Here is a 23633-nt window from a genome sequence, read left to right as displayed (position 1 = left end):
GCTGATATAGGATTAATCACTGACATGAAGTATGAAGGACGGTAATCTTTCTTGAATTCCATGAGGCTAGTAAAGCCTGGCGCAAAGGCCGGCAACATAAGGGAAGAGAATGAGCAGGAAGCACAGGCCCTTTTATAAGGATCTTTGGGTAAAAACCAGCAAGCTAAGGTGACACCTAGGAAAGCAGATGGGCCGAAGGAAGACCGCCCCCCATCCTTTGGTTTATTTTATGGAGGGAAGGTCTGATGTGGGGAAGAAATTTCATTTCAAACCATACTCTCGAACAAAGCAGCACAGTTCTCAAAGCCCTAGCCAAATAGAGAGAGGTGGCCCTGCGGCTGGCCAGGATCACCTGCCCAGGGAATAGGTCACTAAATGGTTTATGGGGTATGGTTTTTCCATGACTTACAAGCTGATGAAGAATGACCTAACCACAGGGTAGAATGGGCAACAGCCCAAAACAACTTACCCTGGGCTCAGGGCCACGCCTGCCTCGCAGGCCTGTAAATCTCTGCTGAGTCATGTGCCTGCACTAATGTGAACCCCTGTTTGTTCTTAAGTCTGCACCTGCTCTCAGCTCCTTCTGCCTGTCTGCTGCTAGTGTGAGGTTCTTTCTGACTCAGGCCTATAGAGCAAAAAGATGCTTTTCTGGGTAGGGAACAGGTCAATCTGTTTATGAAGACAAGCTGTAAGAAATTAGCTGTGTATGAGGTAGGGTTTTCACTCTTTCCAAGCTGCATGAACTCCAGCCACCCCTAGGAGGAGACAACATATCACACATCCCAAACGAGTGTGTGGCTGTGAGGAGGGGCAAGCTCACTGGTTGGACAGGTGAGGACTACACACTGTGACCAACCAATGCCACTGTGCTTCCGTTTGAAGTTCCTTCTTTCATGTACAGGCACCCTTGCTTCCTGATCTAAATAGGCTGTGTACTCTAATTTCCATCCCTCACCTATATGAGCATGTTCAAACCTGCAACAGCTCCTCTCAACCACTGTGGCAGGACAATTCCTGTTACGCAAATGACTAGGAAAACATCTCAGGGAGTTGTTCTCACCCTTCTAATAATGTAAAAGAACATCTTATTCGTCAACAGGTAAATGGGATGTTTTCATTATCCCAAGAACCCGGGAAGTATGATTTTTAAAACTGCTTGCAAATCACTAACCAATCAGGAGGGAATGAGATACTAAAGTTATGCTAATAGGCACAAACAGTGCATGTTTCAGAGGAACTGGCTGACATCATAGCTGCTTTGGCCAGCAAGGATTTCCTTCGCTTTCTAGAGGAGATAATCATCAGAAAATATTGGGTCGGGACTCTGGAATTAAATTGACACCTACTTGTAAAGTAGAAAAACCTCAATCTGAAGATAGGTCTGATTCTGCGGCCTTTTTCATTTTTGCAATGGGACCTGCATGGAAAGTTGCTAGGCAGCTCTGCTACTCCACGGGCACTTCCTGATCCCCTCCCTCTGCCTCCGCCCTCAGGGATTATTAACCTCTGTCCTGAATTTTGTGCTTATTCATTTTTTTACAGAGTCACCATGTTTTGTTCTTAATAATATACTGCTCAGTTTAGCATGTTTTGAAATTTATATAAATGAAATACTGTATGTATTCTACAACTGTGTTGCGTAACATCATGTTTTTAAGATTCATTAATGTGTGCAGCTGTATAATTTCAGAGTGAAATTTATTTATCCATCCTGTTGATGAGCAGTTCTGGCTACTACAAACAACACTGCCATGGCCATTCCTGTGCCTAGTGCACACTTTAGTTTCTCAAAGGTGTTTGTTTTTTTTTTTTAAAATATCTTTATTGATTTCAGAGAGAGGAAAGGAGAGGGAGAGAGGGAGATAGAAACATAAATGATGAGAGAGTCATTGATCAAGCCCACAACCGGGCATGTGCCCTGACCGGGAATCGAATCCCAATCGCCTGGATTTTAGGTTGACACTCAACCGCTGAGCCACACCCGGCTGGGCTCAAAGGTGTTTTATATATAGGAGCAGAAAGGTGGGTTATAGGACATGTATAAATCATGTTTTACTCAGTAACAACAAACTGTTTTCAGTGAAGCTTTTTCCCAAGCCAGCTTATTTTAATGCTCCCTCACTGATCAGAATAGGTGTAAGGCATTAGATCATATTTATTATTTTAAACTGTTAATGTTTAAATTCAGCTGACTTCCCCCACTTCGTTCCAGGTAGGTAGCAAGTACACAAGTTGCCAAAAAGAACTTCAGAGTTGGTTTATGGCCTGGATGATGCAACCAACTCATTTCTCTTCTGCCTTGAGTGGCCTCTGCCCTGGGTAAGAATTTGGCCTTTTACTTAGTAAATGATCAAGAAGGAAATCTAAATGATAGCATGCACATAATATCCCATTCTCTCTCTTCTTTCTCTTCTTTCTCTTCTTTCTCTTCTTTCTCTTCTTTCTCTTCTTTCTCTTCTTTCTCTTCTTTCTCTTCTCTTCTCTTCTCTTCTCTTCTCTTCTCTTCTCTTCTCTTCTCTTCTCTTCTCTTCTCTTCTCTTCTCTTCTCTTCTCTTTTCCTCTCTCTCTCTCTCTCCCTCTCTCTCTCCCTCCCTCCCTCCCTCTCTCTCTCTCTCTCTCTCCCTATTGTATGTTTGGTAAAGCACTAATTCTATTTGACAAAGTTATATAGAGGAAAATATTGATAAAAATGGAATATCAGTTATAGTAAAATCAGACTGTTTATGGTTACTTCTTAGGGCATTAGGCAGCCTGCAGAAAGAAGAAGAAGAAAGAGAACAAACTTCAATTAAGCATTTTCTGTGTGCCGTGTTTTAAGATTATTTTTCTGAAAAGCTATTAAGAAAATCCTTTAAACATTGATCGTGATTGGCTGTCACCTGACCAGGACCAAGTCCTCTCATTCTTGGGTTCCCTCCTGCTGGCTGGCTCACCATTGTGCACTAACAGTGTCTCCACTAGCAAAGCTAGGGTAAAAAACAACTCTGCCTCCTCTGGCCCTGGCGACAACGGTGTTCAAAGAATCAAAACTGACATCTATGAGGTCATGTGGCACAAACTCTCCCTGGCCACCACCCAGTTTTTCTTCCTTGCCTTATACACTGGAACCTAATATCACAGACACATGGTCAGCTTGCAAAAGCCTGAAATCCGAACTTGTCTAATGGAAAATAAATCTGCCAGATACCTGCATGATCAGAGTGCAGAATAACAAACAGGGCTGCTGGCTATTTAATGGAGGTTTTCCACACACACATACACACACGCACACCCCTCCTCCTGCCTCACTCCCATCCCCCAGCTATAATAAAATAAAATTAGATATGAACAATATCAGTGGCTTTATGATAACTCCCACCTGGCTTTTAGGTCTAAGGGAGAATATTTAATATTAGTCTTCCCCAGACTCTTTAAAAAAAAAAGTTTTTATTGATTTCAGAGAGAGAAAGGGAGAGGGAGAGATGGAAACATCAATGATGAAAGAGAATCATTGATCGGCTGTCTCCTGCATGCCCCCTACTGGGGATTAAGCCCCAAACCTGGGCATGTGCCCTGAATGGGAATTGAACCGTGACAGCAAGGTTCATGGGTCAACCCTCAACCATTAAGCCACACTGGCCAGGCTTCCCCAGACTCTTAAAGGCACACTGAAACATGCAAAAAATTCCTTGTATTTCAGAGGGGCTATTACTGTTTGGCCCACAGCCTCACGTTCTGATTAAGAGATTGCAACCAATTCATAAATCTCTTCATGGACCTGGTGTCACTTTGCTAAACTTTTCTTCTACCAAGAGATAAAAGTACCAAGCTAAGAGTCTGCCACCTCAAATTAAGTACCCAGTGCCACCCTGGACAACCATGGGGCTAGAGAATGCTAGAGTCAAGGCTCTGTCTCTTTGGGAAAACCACCACTTGCTTCCTGGAGAAGATATGAAACACAGGACCTAAGTACCTGGGTAGAAAATGGAATTTCTCTGCAAACAAAATGAGTGGGATTTTTCTAAGGACTGTCCTCTCCTGGTTATCTAAGCTGCAAAGTTAGACAGAGCTTCACACAATCACAGGAGTCTGGGGCTTCTTCTTTGCTCTTCTAAGCAGGCAGTTCCTGGAGCAGCGCTCTAGGGTTGGGCAAGAGCCTGCCAGGCCCAATTCACTTGGCAGGTAGCTTGGCAGGTAGCCTGCAAGTGCCATTTCTAGACAACACATCATAGACTGCAGACCCTAATGGTTGCTCATCCAGCAGGCACTCCCACTTCTTTCCCTCACTGGTAGAAGCCTGATTTAGTTGGGGTATTCAATGTCCCATGGGTTCAGGGAATGCAGCACTTCCCTAGCACCAGAGGGTGAATGTGAATTTGTTATAGCGAGCCCAGGAAATTCTATTTTCCCGGCCAGTGATTAGTTTTAATTGAAATACCCATTCATTCAGCCAGATGCTGTGGATTTTACATGTAGGTGCCTAGAAACGTGGTAGACATCTGGCAATCATGAGAAGACAAGTTCTAGGACCAAGCCATTAACCAAGGAAGGCAGAGCAGAAAGATGAACAGTACCAAAGCCTTATTACATCACTGAGCCATTAGTCTACTTCTGTGCTTCTTGTTACAAGTGATGTTAAATGGCCCAGCTTTTTAAACTACCTATAGCTGGGTATTGGGCCAGATATCTTCTGTTTGCCCCTGCAGATCCACTCTTCAGCTTTCTCACCCTGCTCTCTGCCCCTGAGGATGATCTATGGGCCACATCAATAGGCCCCCTTCCCTTTTGACTTCCACAGGGTTGGGCTAATGGGCAGCCTCGGCAGGAGACTGGAGGGAGGAGAGTGAAGGCAGACCATTTATTTCCCTAGTTCCCTTCTGCAGGGTTATTCCAGGTTGACTATGTCCTTAATTGAAGGTTAGTGCTCTTCTCTGAAGGTGCCTTTCTCTGTAGAAGTCTCCCTTTAGGTTCTAGTAACTGCCCCCTTCCTCTTTGGACCCTGGAGCTATTACTGAACAGCTCTGCTGATACAAGTCCCTTGATTCCACTTCAGCCCCACATCTTTGCATACAGTCCCTTTATAAAGCCCTCCTCAAATAATCCTAATCTGAGCATGTGGTTTCTTGTTGAGATCTCGATTAATGGAGGTACTCTGTTACTTGCAGCTGGAAAGCAGCCTAAGTGATATCCCCAGCGCTGGATTCTAGTTCTTAAAATCCAGGAGACATCACAATACAGGAAATTCCAGTACCATTTCCCATTCCAGTTCCTAATGGATTGGTGTGTCTGTGGGTGGTGGGAGGCAGTGGTTTGGAGGAAAGAGGTAATAAATGGCACATATCCATGTCAAGGAGGGAGAAATAAACGGCATGTGCATATATGTGTTTTCCGGAGGAAGGAAATGACGAGAATCACATCTGAATAACCCTTAACAGCACATAATGTACACTTACACACATTTAATTTATAATAACCCTGTGAGGAAGGCCTGTTGATTTTCATTTTACAGATGGGGTCAGGTGAGGATCAGAATTATGTAGTAACTTCTCAGAGGTACAGCAAGGGGATGAACCAGGAATGAAAGCCAGATCTACTGAGTCAAATTCTATGGTTTTCTCGTTCCCCAGGGCCTGCCCCTCCCTCCATGAATCAAGCCCAGGAAGGCAGGGAACCAAAAGGGAAGAGGCAAGGTGATTCATGGGTTTATCCTGCCCTTCTTATCCTCATTTAAGATTTTTCTGAAATTCCTTTAACATCTAAGAAAACCACATACACTAAAAAATCCCAACCCAACAGCTTGCAGTAGCCTGTGATTCCAGAGTAAATACTGAAATTGGCAGGACACAGAGTATCCTTCCTCTGAATGGGTCACGTGAGGACACTGCCTAACATCCGTCATGTGTGTCTGGGAATATACAATATTTATGTCTCATCCAACCCTCAGATGCCTCTGTCCTGTGCCACAAAGAACTGCTGTGTCCTACCTTCTGATCTAATCTAAAAATGTCATCAATATCTGGCCCCAAAGACCTATAAATTCTTTTTAAGTGGAGGAGATTTTCATATCCTCCCAGCCTCCTAAGAGAACGGCTCAGATGAAATCATGCCAAGTATTGAGTAAATGGGAGGGGTTTTTTAGTGGAAACCATAATGCTGTGCTGTGACCACATTTTCACAATACTTCAGGGGTAGGAGGGTGGTCCCTCTGCCTGGATAGGCTGGAAGGCTATTTAATATTTTGTTCAGGGGAAACACAGCCCAGATTCAAGAGTAAAGACCAAGTCATGAGACTCACTGGAGTCAAATTCTGGCGCCAGCTCCAAATGCTTCTAGTCAGCTGTGCCTTCACCCTAACAAAAGCACCTAGAACATGCCGACATGGAAAAAAACAAAGCAAAATCTAGCACTCCACAGAACTTCAGCATGTGGCATCTCAGGGAACTGATCAATAAATCCAGTTTAATACCTGAATCTTTTTCCCCAGAGCAGCTGAAGGTGGCTTTCACCACCAAAAGGGTAATAAATAATGCAGTGAAATTGACGAATTTTATAACCAATTACCAAATTATTGCTGAAATAGCTAGTTCTGATTGATACAGGAAGATGTACAAGACCTAGTACCAGGTAGGCAGAGAAAGACAAATACTGCACAGTGTCACCTATTGGTGGAATCTAAAAAAACTCAGAGAAACAGCAGCAGAGTGCTGGCTACCAGGAGTGAGGACTGGGAGAAATGGGGAGATACTGGCCAACGGGTACAAACTTCCAGTTATATGATTACCAGGTTCTGGGAATCTAATGTACAGCATGATGATTACAGCTAATGCTGTAGTATATACTTGAATGTTGCTAAGAGAGATCTTAAATATTTTCACCACAAAAAAGAAATGTGTACAGGGATGGAGATGTTAGCGAATGCTATGGTGGTAAGCTGTTTGCAATGTATAAATGTATCACGTCAACACATTGTACACCCTAAACTTACACAATACTATATGTCAGTTATATCTCAATAAAGCTGGGGGGGAAAGGGCACAGTGATGGTTAAGTGCAGTGTAAGTGCACAGTATATGTTGTTACAGTTGAAATAGGTAAGATAATGTCAATTGCTCTCTGTGGGTACTGAGTTTATAAATAACTTTTCCCTTTGTAATTTTTCTGCATTTTCACAAAGCACATATAGGGTGGGGCATACACAGGCTGACAGTTATTTGTATGGAAAATAATACAATGATTAATAATCTCTCCCTCCCCTTCTTCTCTCTCTAGAATCAATGAAAAACATATCCTCAGGTGAGGATTAAAAAAACAAACCCAACAGAACTATTTCTGGGATGCACCTTCATTACCTCAAATGGGTTATATATATCCCAATTCTGCTGATTTTGTCACATGACCAAAATTACTGAAGCAGGCTCAGTGAAACCAAGCACTGGGGAAAAAAGCAGCAGCAGGTACTTTTCTTTTTTTTAAACAAATGGGCAAAAGCATTTCTAAGAATTTCAGCTATGCCTAGAATTACCTTGGGAGCAATCAATATCCATTTTGATAAGACACCTACATCTGGCATTAGAAGATGCTGAGAAGTGGGAGGCGGAGGAGGACATGGGGGGATAAATGGTGATGGAAGAGACGTGACTTAGGGTGGTGAACACACAACACAGTGTACAGATGATGTGTTGTGGAACTGTGCACTGAAACGTGCATAATTTTGTTAACCAGTGTCACCCCCAATAAATTCAATAAAAAGGAAATAAAAAGATGTTGAGAAGTATTTATTAAAATCTACACCTAGCCCAGCCGGCGTGGCTCAGTGGTTGAAAATTGTCCTAGGATCCAGGAGATCAAGGTTCAATTCCCGGTCAGGGCACATGCCCAGGTTGCGGGCTCAATTGGTGGGGGGCGTGCAGGAGGCAGCTGATCAATGACTCTCTCATCATTGATGTTTCTATCTCTCTCTCCCCCTCTCCCTTCCTCTCTCTGAAATCAATAAAGATATATTAAAAAAAAAACTACACCTAGTTGATAACTAAAATTAGGGAATAGTATTTTCTACCCTTTAATTTAAAGGGTGAAAAATACTGTTAGTTTTGATTAAATACCTGATCTTCCATGCTAATCTCAAATGCTTATACTTATTTTTTAAAAAATTGGATAGATACACCAATTTTCAAACATGACACATGCAAGTTAGGCTGAGAACTAGCTGCAGAACTCACCTTGCCCTAGTGAGCATAAATGATGGAAAATCTGAGAAAGTCACACTTAAGGACTCACCTTGCCAGCAAGATCCCCTGGTACTCTTCCAGTTGTCTCATGAAGCTGGGGTTGGGTTTAGTCACTGTTCGTCTTTCCTTCACATAGTCATAGGCTCGGTCCAGATTCCAGCCGTACTCCTTCATCGCATAGGCAATCACAGTGGAGGCCGAGCGACTCACCCCCATCTTGCAGTGCACAAGGCATTTAGATCCGTGTTTCCTAGTTTGGGGGAATGAGGTAAGGAAGGAAAATACAATAGTGAGTACACTTTAAAAGCTGGATTCTAAACGTTTCCAAGTCTCCTGTCCTGTGCTTCCATTTCCTTGCTATGCAATCCATCCCATCTTGTGCAGGGAGTGTATGCAGTTCTGCTGTACTCAAACAATATTCGGTGTTAACATTAAGCCTCTTTAATTCATTTTGCAAACATTTACCATGTGTAAGACAATGCACAAGGTACTATAAAGCAAAGATAACAGTTTTTTTCCTCTAAAGGGTAGGATTCAGTGGGAGAAGTAGACAAAGTTCAAAATGGTAACTGCAGTGACAGTTGGTCACAGAGTGTCAGGGGAGAATTTTCAATTTAGAGACCGGACCCCATTTTGGGTGTGGTTGGAGGCCAGTCCCTTCATGGCCCCAGGGGCATGTTTCACGGCTGGCATACTCTTGAGTTACAGGTGTGGCAGTGATTCATTCACCTAATTTAGCCAAATGTTCTGAATTGCTTCCAGTTCAAGTTCCAGTAAGGGTTCTGTCCCTGGAGAAGAGCACAAACCAAATGAAACTAATCCTCCTCTGTACTCAGATGTAGCCCTGGATATTACTTTTCACAACACCACGACCCGTGTTCTGTCTAGGGGCTGGCTGGCTGTACAACCCGTGAAGCTGGATGGGACCATGAGATGCACCACGTGGCTTTTTCAATGAGGGGGGTGGAATGAATAACTACTCTTTTTTTTTTTTGATGGGGTAGAAGAACAAGAAAACAAAGTTACCATAAGGTGATACTAAAAAACAAACAAAACCTCTCAGTCTTAACATGCCAGAGTTTATTACCTTGAATATGAGCATTACTCGGTTATGCTAATTCTCCTAACAACACAGTGTCTGGCACAGAATAAACCTTCTGATATTTGCTAAATGTGTGAACAAACGTATGGATCTGCTGATTAGATCTGTCAGCTATAAGTAGGAACAATATTTTAAAATCTGGACAAAAGAATGATTACTCTTATCACTAGTGTACATGGGCTGGAATTCTTTCCAAGTGGCTATTCCAATAAATTTAAAAATGCATGTCAGCCTAAAAGGGGAAATCTATTCATTCACTCACTCACTGTATTATCGTAGAGAAGCTTCCTTCTTGAAGCTTATAATCCTCCTGCTGGAGATGGAGACACATGCAAGAGTTAAGTACCAATGCAAGGAGGTATGAGTTTAAGTACAAAAATGAGTGGGCCAAATAAGTTATAGGAATGCAGAGAGTAGTCTGAAATAATTGAAACAGTCTCAAAAGGAAGGTAAGATTAACCTTTTGTCAATTAGATGCAAAATTTTGGTGTCCAAAGGTTGGTGTGGTGTCTGTGTGCTTAGATTATCCCAAGTGACTAGGAAACACTTGTGTGTTTTTTATGGCACCGTAAGGTTTTCATCTACACTACAGTTGGGAAGCCAATGCAGTGACTCAGGTGGAAGTTCAGATATGTGCTCAAGTATATTCCCATCAAGCTCTGACAACTTTAATGGATAAAATTTCTATACCTGCAGGCATGGAAGGTGTTCAAACTTAGACAATCTTAAGAAAAATATAATAATAAAATCCACTCCCATGAAAGCATTTCTTCATATTGCACTAGGCTTTTTCAGTGGATGGCTTCTAACTCATGCAATGAAGGATCTGAAGTCAGTTCTCAACTAGTCCAATTTCATCTTTCAGGTTTAACTCCCCCCACCAGGCCCAGTGCTAGATTGTCCAGATTAAGCCTGGTATCACCTTGAACTCTAGCTTCTTTAGCTGTGACCCTGACAACTTGCCTAGTCTCTTCTAGTACCCTTTCCTTATGGGACTAGACTATTCCTATATATATGATGGACTCTGAAATAAGACATGATCTTAGGTTTAAGTCCTATCCTCACGTACTTGTTACTTAACCTCTCTGAACCTTATCTCTATAGTCTGTTCGCATCAGTACAGAAGGATGACAGGATATGCCTCTCTGGGTTTTGGAAAATATTACATGAGAGAATACACACGAAGTACCTGGCATATAGTAAGCATGCCATGAATGGCATTATTATTGGGAATAATTTAAAAGAATATAAAATGCTCTTCAAGAATATAAAGCGCTCTTTTAGGTGTTGGCAAGAGACTGAGAGAATGAGCTCAAACCTAGAGTATGGGAATTCAGTTAACTAAAAGCAAGAATTTCCTCATCATGAAAGTCCTTAAGAGAAGTAAGGAATCATCCTTAAAGGAGGGCTTATAAACAGAAGTGCTTGTCATCAGCCAGGAGTGACTTGAATGTAGTCCCACCCGAAAGAGGAGTGCGGTCAACATGCTCTTTTGTGGTTCCTTCTATTGAAGGCATAAATAGGATTGGCAAGGAAATCCCCAGGGACTTAAAAAACTGAGTGTTGAGCCCTAGCTGTGTGGCTCAGTTGGTTAGAGCGTCATCCCGTCCACCAAAAAGTTGCCAGTCTGATTCCCAGTCAGGGCACATACATACCCAGGTTGTGGCTTCAACCCCCAGCTGGGGCGTGTAAAGGAGGCAACCGATTAATGTTTTTCTCTCTCTCTTCCTTCCCCTCTCTCTAAAATCAATAAAACATATAAAAAAATGAGTGTTGACTTAATTAATACTAAACACTAAATTAATATGATCAAGTAGATTCATTAAAAGGACCAATTAAAATTTTAAATTTAAGGAAGACATCAACAGAAAGGCCAGAGAAAAATCTCACTATTTAGAGTATCATAAAAGTAAAGTAAAAAAAAATAATGAGAAAAGGTTTCCAAAGTTCACTATGTTTATCTCCTTATTTACAGAGAGGAGGACCCAATATTCTATCTATTTGGAATAATGTCTATTATATAACTTTAAAATGTCTCCATTGGCAACTTAAGCATTTCATTCAGAATTTCTCCCCTTTCTCATTTCCATTTCTTTAGCTGCAGCTTAAGTTTTACTCTAATTTTGTGCTCAATGGAAATGGCCAACATGAGGTTATCTTCTTCTAGGGGCTTCATCTACTTAAAGGAAAAGTATTAAGTCACTAGTCATCTTTCCCCCAGGATTAAGAAATCTCAGCCTTGCCTGGCCGGGCGTGGCTCAGTGGTTGAGTGTCGACCTAGGATCCAGGCGATCGGGGTTGGATTCCCAGTCAGGGCACATGCTTGGATTGCGGGCCCAATCCCCAGTTGGGGGTGTGCAGGAGTCGGCCGATCAGTGACTCTCTCACCATTAATGTTTCTATCTCTCCCTCTCCTTTTGCCTCTCTGAAATCAATAAAGATATATTTAAAAAAAAAGAAATCTCAGCCTTCTTTTTTTTAATTTTTAAAAATTGATTTTAGAGAGAGGAAGGGAGAGAGAGAGAAACATCGACGTGAGAAACATCAACGTGAGAGAGAAACATCAATTGGTTGTCTCTCTTACGCACCCTAAGGATCGAATCTATAACTTGGGTATGTGCCCTGACGGGGAATCAAACCCACCACCTTTTGGTGCGAGGGATGGTGCCCAACCAACTGAGCCACACCAGCCAAGGCTTCTTTTTTTTCCTTTACTTTCTTTTTTTTGAGTACCCTCAGTAAGTTATCTACAGCTTTCAGGCTCTAGTCCTGAGTGGTGCACAAGGAACAAGGAGGGTAAGAATGTGTTTGGGACCCATTACTCACTTTGCTTTAGAGATGAATTTGTAAGTGTCGTTCCAGTAAGCCAGGAGATCCGTTGCCTCTTCATCATATACCCGAATGTTATGATACTCGAAGACTCCTGGGAAGAAGTTATCTATCTCTCGAGTGACATTCAAAATATACCGCACCCTGCAAGGAAACCAAGGGAGAAATGGGCTCTACTACTTAGGCTAAATCCAATTTCCAGCACAGTTTTTCTTATTTAAAACTTGTTTACTCCCTATGCTGAAATTAAATACCAAAATACTGAAGAAAGCTAAAAAAACCCAGAGGCTATACTTATTTAGTATAGAAACTGTGTAACAGGGTCCTATGCATACCTAGGCACCAGGGAGTTACTGGGAAAAAAGCTGTCTACCAAGTTCAACATCTAAATTCCACTTTCAGTTTATGTAGTTACACAATCTCATCTTGGATGGTCTTTTAAAAACATGTCTCGTATTTTACTCCAAAGAATCAGCCTGAGGCCCATGACGTGACAATTCCTCTTTAGTCACTAAAATTATCAGCAACATAATTTATTCTTTGGAAGTCATTTGTATTAAATTACGTATCTCAAGAAAAGAAAAAAAAAGGAATAAAAGGGAAAAATTTCCTTCTATCTTCCTAAATGCCAGATTGTCAGATTTTGCTCTCTTACTCTCTCCAAATTACACGAAATGCAAATGAGGCCAGGGCTGGGAGGGTCAGAGGAAAGTTGGACTTGAAACTCTCTGAACTCTCTAGGCTGCATTCCTGGCTGCTATGGCAGCAGATGTGTCTGAGAGTTCTCCCATACTGAGAGGCCTGCAGCAAAGGGTTTCTGAATCTAAAATTTCTTCTGCTCTCTCTCTCATGGCACAATCTCAATAAAAGCTTGGGTTTGATTTGCCAAAGGGTTATCTCCAACAACACAGCACATTTCCCTCATTTCTCTGCAGAAGCTGCTTCGTTCTACAAACTCTATCTCCAAAGTCAGAGAAATGACTACAGGAAGGGATAGCCGTAGCTAACCAATTCTGTGGTTAAGGTGGAGAAACCAAAATTGTTCTGGGATATGATTTGAATCTGTTTTAACTTAGCTCAAAGTTCATTACTAGAAAGAATTTTTTTCCTTTTAATTTAAAAAGCAAGCATATGCAACTGTGGAAAACAGTCAAGCAGCTCCCCAAAAGGTTAAACATAGAGCTACCATATGACCCAACAATTCCTCTCCTAGGCAGAAACTCAAGAGAAATGAAAACACAAGCCCACCTAAAAATTTGTACATGAATGATCATAGAAGTGTTCGAAATAGCCAAGAAGTGGAAACAACCTAAATGTCCATCAACTGATAAATGGATAAACAAAATGTGGTATATTATGGATTATTCGGCAATAAAAAAGGAATGAAGTACTAATAATATATGCTACAACATTAATAAACATCAAAGTATAATGTTAAGTTAAAAAAATTCTTAAAACACCACATATTATAGGATTCCATTTAGGTATATGAAATGTCTAGAATAGGTGAATCTAAAGAGACAGAAAGGAGATTAATAGTTTCTAGTGGCGAAGGGAAAGAAGGGAATGGGGGTGACAGCTGAAGAGTATAGGCTTTCATTTTGGGTTGAAAAATGTTTTAAATTGCTTGTCGCACATCTATGAATGTACTAAAAACCACTAAAGTATACATTTTAAATGGGTGAACTGTATATGTATTCTCTCTCAATAAAACTGTCAGAAAAAAAGGGCAAGCACACTTATTTTATTTAAAATAAAAATGAACAACTTCCAACCTCCAATTCCATACTTCAGTAATGGGTTATAGTAGAACAGGGCTTCCCAATCCTTTTCACTATAGAACTCTAGGCAGCTACTACCAATTGAAATTGGCACTCCTTGGAACTTCTTTGCCATCTCTACATGAAGTAGCACTTTACTTGGGGTTCTAGTCAGTAGATTGGTAAAAATAGCCTTAACATAAAAATTACATTTGAGCCCGGCCGGGCGTGGCTCAGCAGTTGAGCATCGACCTATGATCCAGGCGATCAGGGTTTGATTCCCGGTCAGGGCACATGCCCGGGTTGTGGAATCGATCAATGACTCTCTCATCATTGATGTTTCTGTCTGACTCTCTCCCTCTCCTTTCCTCTCTCTGAAATCAATAAAGATATATTTAAAAAAAAAAAATTACACTTGAAAATCTCTTAAATCATCCACAGGCAATGTTTTGGGGTATAGATGCCTGAACTATAATTCTTCAACCACTAAAGTTTAAAAACTAGTGAATTTAAGAATCAAGATCTAAGTTGATATCTGAATACCCAACCATACTGTCTTTTAAAACAAACAGATACACCTGCATTTTATAATTTAGTCTTATAAGTAGTAAATGAGATGAATAAGTCTCATCTACAAGCGGGGTTGTAAGTCAAAAGTCAAAGTGTATGTATGCATTAGGTGATTCCAATGTATTTGGCAAGCACTGCTATACCAAATCTCAGATTTCATATTAAACACAGTATCTAGGTGCTAGTTTCCCACAAGTCAGTCTGTCAATTTTTCTATCACTCCTTCACATTTACTGAGTACCCTATAAAACTCTGAGCTAGGTGGGACAAAAGTGGGTTTACAGTTGTGAGTACATGAAACACAGTTTATTTTTGTATTATTATTTATTAATTATTGTAAAATAATTAATAGGTCTCATCAATAAAACTGTCAGAAAAAATACATTAATAATACAAGAATAAACTCTGTGTTTCACGTACTCACAACTGTAAACCTACTTCTGCCCCACCCTGTGTGTTTTACACAAATCTAAGATAATCTCTGTTTTTAAGAACTCTAGACTTAATTCTTATCCATTTAAACTTTCCAAGTTCTATTTATTTTCATTTCTTAAATTAAGTAACCAGATTTCCTCCTGTGGAACTCTTTTTATAATTATTTGGCTTAAGGCTTGCTCCAAATTCATCTTAGCAATTATGACATACCTCTCTTCTGGGGGGAAAGTAGGGAGTATGCATCTAATCATGGGAAAGATAACCAGAAGGCTGCTTGGAGCTGAGAAAACAGGCAGCCCACAACCAGCCGGGCAGCCGTCGCTATCTCTGAGTCTCAGTAGGTCTTATCTCTGTCTACAATGAAGAGTTAGCATGGCCAATTTCCAGACATGATTTTTTCTTCTGTTGTTGGGATGATCTGACCTCCTAAGGCCAAATTCAATAAAAAATTTAGGCATTAGCTAAGAAATAAAAAGGAAAGAACGGCAGCTTTTTGCTTGTTGAATGTTCACTGTGGTCTCAATTGCTACAATAAAACTCAATAACCATACTGTTTAGGAGCACATTTCTTAATACAAGATAGGTCCTCTTGTTCAGTTTCAGAAGCTTGTCCATTTTACATTTATAACCTAGTCTTGTTTATCTCTGTACACTTTTAAAAGAATCCTCACCTGAGGATGTGTTTTTAATGATTTTTAAAGAGAGGAAGGGAGAGAGAGAGAAACATCAATCGTTTGCCTTCTGTACATGCCCCTAACCAGGGACTGAAACTGCAACCTAGGTATGTGCCCTGACTGAGAATCGAACCCTCAACCTTTCTGGTGCATGGGATGATGCTCCAACCGTCCGAGCCACCTGACCAGGGCTTATTTATCTTTGGATCCCAAGCACCTCGGACCATGCTAGACCCACAGAAGATGTTTAATAAACACTGACCGAACAGTCGTGAAGCCAACATGCAGTTTTGTGTACTCTTACGTAAAAATAGGAACCAAAGGCAAAACTATAGACACAGTAAAAAGATCAGTGGTTGCCGGAGTTAGGGGGAGGGGGAAGGCGGTAAGTGGATGGAGCATAAAGGATTTTTAGGCAGTGAAAATACTCTGTGATACCATAATGATGGATACATTACACATTTGTCCAAAGCCACAGAATGTACAACACCAAGAGTGAACTGTAAGCTATGGACTCTGGGTGATTATGATGTCTCAATGCAGGGTCATCAGTTTAAACAAATGCATCGCTCTGGTGGGGGATATTGGTAACCGGGGAGGCTATGCATGTTGGGGCAGGGCTATATGGCAGATTTCTGTACCTTCTCCTCAATTTTGCTGTGACCCTTTAAACTGCTCCAACAAAAGCAAAGTGTTTTTTTCTGTTTGTTTTTTAAAGAAACCAATAACTGCATTTGGTTTTAAGCAGCATGAAAGGCTTACACGTTTGTTTCTGAAAGCCTTTCCACCGAGACAGTCGCTCTTTTTTGGTAGGTGGGAGGATGACAAAGTGGGAGAACAGCAGTTTTAATTCTTACTATATTGCACTTGATTAGAATCAACGGAAGCAACTCTGAAGCTTAAAGTAACTCACTGACACCTCTTTGCCTGGAAACCGGTAAAGATAAAACAGTGATGCTTACCCTCTGTTCTGTAAATCCTCTAAGTTAGAGGCATTCCATTCGGAGCCCTGTGGAACCAAAACGACAAGGTTAGGGAGTATTAGCAAATGAACCAAATACAATACTTGAACGGGAGGCCTTGTGAGGGAAGAAGCAATTTCTAAAAAGAAAGCCAATATCATCACTGAGATTCCTCTCTATGTGTCAGGTACTTCCTATGTTACCATGTTTAGTTTTCACAAATGATAGAGTAAGAAAGTTATCTTCATTTTTACAGATAAGTAAACCAACCCTCATAGAATTCAAATAATTTCTGTTCAAGATCACAATACTAGAAAGGTATCTCTGACCATCCTCCAATCTAAGTTAAATGTCTGTTATTCTTGTTTATAGTACTGATTTTTTCAAAAGCGTGTATCACAGTTTTTATTTGTGTATTTATTTATATGCTTATTTACTACCTCTCCTCCACTGTAACATAAGCTTCTCTTGTTCTTTATGGAAACTCCTGTATAGTGCCTGATACCTGGCAGGAGTTCAATAAACATTTGTTGAATGAACAAAATGGCATAATTATGAATTAAACCTAGATTTCATTCTAAAGCCCACACTCTTTCTAGTGCATTACATTGCATGTAAGGAGTTGGGGTGGGGTAGTGTGTGTAAAGAGTGAAATAGCAGCTCTGTCAAACAAATGAGGGAAACAGGATATTCAAAATTTAAGGAGGTCCTGTAGATTATCTGAAAGAGACATGAATTTTTAATATTTTGACACATTTGCTCTCTCTCTCCTTTCCCCTTTCTTTCAATATATGTCCTACTTTCCTCCCCAAACCATTTAAAAGTAATTTGAGCATGATACTTCAATACTTGACCATGTATCATTTAAGAAAACATTCTCCTATATAATTCCATTTTTACAACCAAGAAAGATAACATCAATACAATCATCCATATTTGAATTTCAAAAACTGTCCTCAAAATATACTTTATATTCATTCAATCAAAATCATACTTTGCACTTAGTTGTCATGTCTCTATCTCCTTTAACCTAGAACAGTCCACCCTTACCTTTATTTTCTTTCATGATATGACATTTTTGTAGACTACAGGTCTGTAATCTTGGGAGAACTCTCCACAATCTGGATTTGTCTGATTGTTTCCTAATGACTAAATTCAGGTCAAGCATTCTTGGCAAGAATATTACAAGGGTGATGCTTTGTGCTTCCTACTGCATCGAATCATAAGGCGCATAATGTCAGTTTGTCCCATTATTTGTCATGCTGACTTTGAATTCTTGGCAGTACCTCTGTGTCTGCTGCATCCTTCTATTGTAAAGGTTCCTTTATAAATAGCCATCTTTAGGTGTGAGCAATCTTTGAGGCCATGTGAATATCCTGTTTCATGATAATTTTTTACTCTATGGTTTCAGCATCAATTGCTGATCTTGCCCAAATCAATTATTTTACTGGAGGTTACAAAATGGTGATTTTCTAATTCCATCATTCCTTCTGCATGCTAGCTGGCACTTTTCTGTAAAAGAGAGCTTTATCTAATCAATGTTCCCACCCTTTATTTGAGTGTCATTATGGACTCTTGAATGCTTTTTATATTTATTGTTATAATCTATTATCATTTTGGGAGGGGACGACTCAAATTGTTCTGAATTTGGCAGTGGGAATCTTTTCAAGCAGGTTTGTTTTGATATGACCCCATTAGTCTTTAGCAATTCCTCACTTTCTGACTCAAAAAAAAAAAAAAGATTCCAGATTCACTTTGTGAGTGAAATCCACATGGCATTTTAAAATCCAGATCTAGGCATTAATTGGGTGTGCTCATAACCAGCGGGTGTCATGCTTCTAACACTCTCCAGTGGACAGATCTGGGAAATATTTCAAAAAATATAATCAGTTTATACTGGTCCTGCCAATTCAAATTCAATACTGCAAGGTTCTTCCTTGCCCCTCCCATTGTTTATATCTCCCTACTCCACAGTGAGAATCTTGGTTCCAACAACCCATTTGCTCTACTTACAACAAAATAGTTTCAACATTATTACATATCAATACCACAACCAATAACAAACCTGTTAAGTTTAAATATTCTTTGCAGTTCTTTTTTTTCTTATTATATCCTATTAAGGGGTACAATCAGAATGTTATGCTTTAAAGTTATCTGGATTAATTTCTTTTTGTGAGGTCATCAATTTAATATGAATTTGGATTCATCTGTTCCTGTTTGTATTCAATTTGCCATTTGAAAAACAATATATATTTTTTCTATTCTATTCTATTTTATTTGAGTTTTTTGAATACGCAAAACTTTTACATGGTTGAAAACCAAAAGTTTATTTAAAAGTAAACTTGAGCCCGGCCGGGTGTGGCTCAGCAGTTGAGCATCGACCTAGGATCCAGGCAATCGGGGTTCGATCCCCAGTCAGGGCACATGCCCAGGTTGCGGGCTCGATCAATGACTCTCTCATCATTGATGTTTCTATCTCCCTCTCTCCCTCTCCTTTCCTGTCTCTAAAATCAATAAAGATATATTTAAAAAAATAAATAAATAAAAGTAAACTTGAAGTTTCACTCTTAGCCATATCCCTCTTCAATCCCTATGGGTAACCACTTATTCTATGTTCTATTTTGAAAAAAAAAAAAAAAGTATACACTTATTACTACATTTTACACAAAAATAGTATACTACGTATATTTTTTCCCCTCACTTTCAAATATATAAACCATGCCATATCATAGTTTATAGAGATCGTCCTTCTATCTGCATAGTAGTGTTATAACAGTTCATTGGATAGTGATATAATATTCAACCAATCTTCTATGAATGCTTCATATGTGTGGAAGCAAGATTTCTGGGTCAAGGGTAAGTGTATAGTTTTGTTAGACATTGCTAAATACCCCTCCACAGAGTCTGAAAAAATTCTGCATTCCCACCAGCAATGTCTGAGTGCCACTTCTCCTGCTGCCTTGCCAACAAATGTGTGTTTAAGCTTTTGAATTTTTGCCAATCTGATAGGTCTGAAATGTTATCTCAGTGTAATTTCAATTTGCATTTCTCTTAAGAATAAAAGTGAGCAATTTTTCAATATTTTAAGTCCATTTCTATCTTTGAGTTATCTGTTCATGTCATTTGAAAGACAAACACTTAAAAATAAAAATTTACCTATTTCAGAACTATGCATTAAATGGAATTTAGCATTAGAAGACCCAGGCTCAAGTCCGAACTCCCCTTACTGTGGGGCACTGGACAAACTACTTAACCTGTCTTCACTTTCCTTATCTATAAAGTTGAACACTACCCCCACCCAGTCCTATATAGCTAATTGCAGATTACAAATGTAGTTTCTCCCAATTCCTTTTGCCATGTGAGAGTGCAAAGAGAAGCCTGAAACCTGGAAGAGGACCCTCACTCAACCATGCAGGCACCTGATCTCAGACTTTTAGCCTCTGGAACTGTGAGAAAGAAATTTCTGCTGTTTATAAGCCAACAAACAAAAAACCCAGTTTCTCTCAAATTAAAATGGGACAACCCTCTCTTCATTCTGAATTCTCCTCTACACACTGTCCTTTTCCCCTTCCCTTCATAGCCAAGATTCACAAAAACATAATCTAATACTGCTTCTCATTGCTCATTTCCCATGTGTCTCAACCCACAGCACTGTGGCTTCTGGCCTCATCACTCTTGCTAATGTTACTAACGACCTCTTCTAATTGTCTAATCCAAGGGCCACCTTTGGATCCTTATTCCACTGTTTTTCTGTGAGAATCCATCTAATGTGAATTATCACGCCCTCGTTATGGAATGACATCACACTCTACAGATATCTACCCGCATACATAGCACAACAGAGGATCAACAAACGTTTGTTGAATGATCAAATGAAATAAGTAAGTAAAGCACTGTGAAAATTGTTAAGTGTTATGCAAGCACTATCACCATATTACAAGTGAAATGTAATTTAGCCATTTAACTGGAAGATCTCAAGGATACTGTACTGAAGTTCCAGTAAGTGATGAACAACTGATCTTTTCCATAGACTAGGGCTCAGCTGATTTGCTTTCTAAAAATATGGAAGGTTCAGAAGGCTCTAAGCTCAATCTTAGAAAACTAGCTCCCACACCAAAGAAAGACGCAAGAACTACAAAGGACTTCAAGGAGACAGAAGCCAAGCAATAAAGGGTTGACTGGCTACACTGGAGCCAGGGAAATGTGACCACCTAACTCAATTTAGAAATCTAAATCCTCTGAGGAACTCTGTCCAGCTAGATGGAAATAACCCTGACATGATAGGGGAAGTCCATGGTTTCTTATCTACCTGTTCAGAGAAAATTCAACCTGACAATCTGAAATGACACACATCCAGAAACAAAATAAATTAAAAGCCCTGGCTACTGACTCAGTGAAGCCTGTGTAAAGTGACTTGGGCTGTGGTTACGGCTGCTTCAAGTTCAACCTGAAAGAAAGAACTGGAGTCAATGCGGTGTAATTACTTTTCTGCCTTCAATACAAATGCCATTTATATTGGCCCTCTGGGGTCTTCCACAGACTCAATCTTTTTTCTCTCCGCTTCTCAGGCTTACAATGACTTAATTCCATGGGGTTTTCACTATGTTCTATGTAATTATGCAAAGAATTTTCTAACTTTCCTGAAATGTAAAATGAAATCTTGGGACTATATTACATTTTTAAGTAAGTTCATTTCCATCTTTTCACTCTGGTTCCCCTACACTATACCCTGGCGCAAAGACCCAAGTGACTGATTTCTTTTCAGTTGTTATCTTCAGGAAATAGCTTTGTTGGGGTCCAAATGTCCCAAGCAAAATAGCAGAGGAGAGCACATTTATGGCAAATAAGGAGGAATGTACTGGGGTTCTGCTCAGATCAATACAACTTGAAACATTCTCCAAGGACTGGTACCCCTGCCCATGATCTTCTTCATCACCCCACAGCCTCCACACTGCAAGCATCATTACTGTGGCAACCAGGCACAGTATTTCTATTAACTGCACTGTACACATGTCCAGTAGAGGGATGCAAATCATGAATATGAAAAACAGTTCATTTGTTTATTGTCTCACCTATTCACATATTCTCCATTTCTCTGCACCTACTGTTAAAAAGTAACCACAAATTTGAGGCTTAATTTTTCTGTGAAAAATAAACACTATTCTAAAAGAATGTGTAATGTCCAGTCTTGAAAAAGATATCAGCAGTAAAATTCTGACTACCTTTTTTTATGAACAAAATTACTGCATATGTGCTGCCAAAGTGAGCACCATGAACAAAATTATTGGTTGTGTGTCCAATACTCCTGTGTTTCCCTTGTTTAACTAAGAAAGCTGCCTGCCTTTCTGCAAAGGGTCTCTGTTCATATCTAGCTTTTTCTCAGCCAAATCGGACAGCCTCCAGGAGAGCTGTTGATACTGAGATTTGGTTGGGCAAAGGCTTCCAGCTCAGAGAAATAGTACACTCTTAAGGGTGTGGAAGAACTTTTTCTGGAAATACCCTGGCTTTCAGCCAATGAATCCTCTCTTCTTGCTGCAGATTTTCTTTAAAATATGCTCTACACTTTTCTTCTCCATACCAGCTGGACACCTTTCCAAATAAACATCTCTGTGCAGTGCACTACAGGGCTGAGCATTCTTCCAAAGGGAGGAGAGAAATCCTGCTGCCTCCCTTCACACAATCTACTTGGGCTCCAGGCATGGCAGCTATGCACAAGATGAAATGACTTTGCAGAAAATTAACACCACCATTTGCAACTTGGATAAGACCTCTTTTTCCGTGTTAACTGCTGGGAAAGCCAGCACAGCACAGACTCACTGGAGAAGAGATAGGGGTTTAGACACAGGACATGGTGTGCAAACAAAGGGAGAAAGCCATCCAGGAAAAAGTACAATAAGATGTTTAGACAACCTGTTCATCTACTTGTTTTGTTGGATAAGAATTTCAGGATTCTCCAGTTTGAAAGGTTTTTCTCAAATAAGAAAAATATTCACAGTGGAAAGAACATGTCCATTCTCTTGAAAACAGAATTATATTTGAAGCAGAATAGTTTCCTTTTTTCAAAAATATGGAAGTAATTACATATTAAAAATGGATTGTTCTTTCTGCTTAAAGTGCTATTAAAATTTGTTTATATGTCCTAAAATATACCATTTGAAGGGGGGGGGGGATAAGGGGAAAGTAGTTCTTGAAAGGGTGGCATCAGAGACAGGGAAGTATGACTGAAATCAGACAGGCTGCCCAGTCAGATATTGACTGTATTTGATATTCATGTCTATACCCTTTTAGGTATTAAAATCCAAGTTCAATGAAAAAGTTAAGTTTACAGCCTTAGTCATTTTCAAACATGAGCTATTTGTGGCTATGGGCACTTGCCCTTCATAAAAATGTTGTGATACATGGAGACAGTTGGGGGCAGGGTCTATTTGAATGAGTAACACATAAGTTTTCTACAGATAACACAAAAATTCTTTCCAACAATACAAAAGCAGGGAATATCTGAATCCTTGTGGAAGTATACACAAAAGACAACAAAGACAGGTGCTTTACAAATGGAAAGGTCAAGACAACTTTGCTGTTGATCTACATCCAGAAATGGCAACGGTCAAGTTAAAGCAATGGAAAAGAAGCTCCCCTCCCAGCTTATAGCTTCTCATGAGTAATTTCACTGCTATACGCCACTGTGAATCATGCCATAAGCACACATACTCTAGAGCGTCAGCAAGTTAATTCAGGGCACAAGCCTTCCATGACACAAAGTCTGACTGCTTGGTGAAGTAAACTCTTGAATATTCAGGGTGAGATGATCCAGTTTAGTCAGTTCCTGTGCATTTATTCTTCTCTCCCGTTTCCCTGCTTCTAATCATTTCACAGTTCACAAATATCCTCACCAGAGAAAGGAAGCGAAATTCAAACCAATTGAATTTAGTTCCTTGTTAGCATTTTTTGGTCAAAGTTTGTGGGAAGTGGAAACAAAAACAAGGCTCTGCCCTGGCCGGGCAGCTCTGTGGGCTGGAGCGCTATGTCCTGTGCACCAAAAAGGTTTTGGGTCAGACTCCCAGTCAGAGCGCAAGCCTGGGCTGCGGACTGCATCC

At 40.1% G+C, this 23633-nt stretch overlaps 1 protein-coding gene across 3 annotated transcripts in view; it reads right to left on the bottom strand.

Moving 5' to 3' along the window:
* The window catches only part of SSH2 (slingshot protein phosphatase 2), a 207831-nt gene that overhangs the window by 9567 nt on the left and 174631 nt on the right, over positions 1–23633 (bottom strand). For all 3 annotated transcript variants that reach the window (XM_016201957.2, XM_016201959.2, XM_016201958.2), the window contains 3 exons: positions 16540–16586; positions 12136–12282; positions 8257–8457 (listed from right to left, as the gene is read on the bottom strand). In XM_016201957.2, the coding sequence (XP_016057443.2) occupies positions 8257–8457; positions 12136–12282; positions 16540–16586 (395 nt within the window). The remainder of the gene's footprint in view (positions 1–8256; positions 8458–12135; positions 12283–16539; positions 16587–23633) is intronic.

Source organism: Miniopterus natalensis, chromosome 17 (assembly GCF_054644295.1).
Source record: "Miniopterus natalensis isolate mMinNat1 chromosome 17, mMinNat1.hap1, whole genome shotgun sequence".
Taxonomy (NCBI): domain Eukaryota; kingdom Metazoa; phylum Chordata; class Mammalia; order Chiroptera; family Miniopteridae; genus Miniopterus; species Miniopterus natalensis.
Note: the sequence above shows the minus strand (reverse complement) of the source record. Positions and strands in the feature narration are given on the sequence as shown.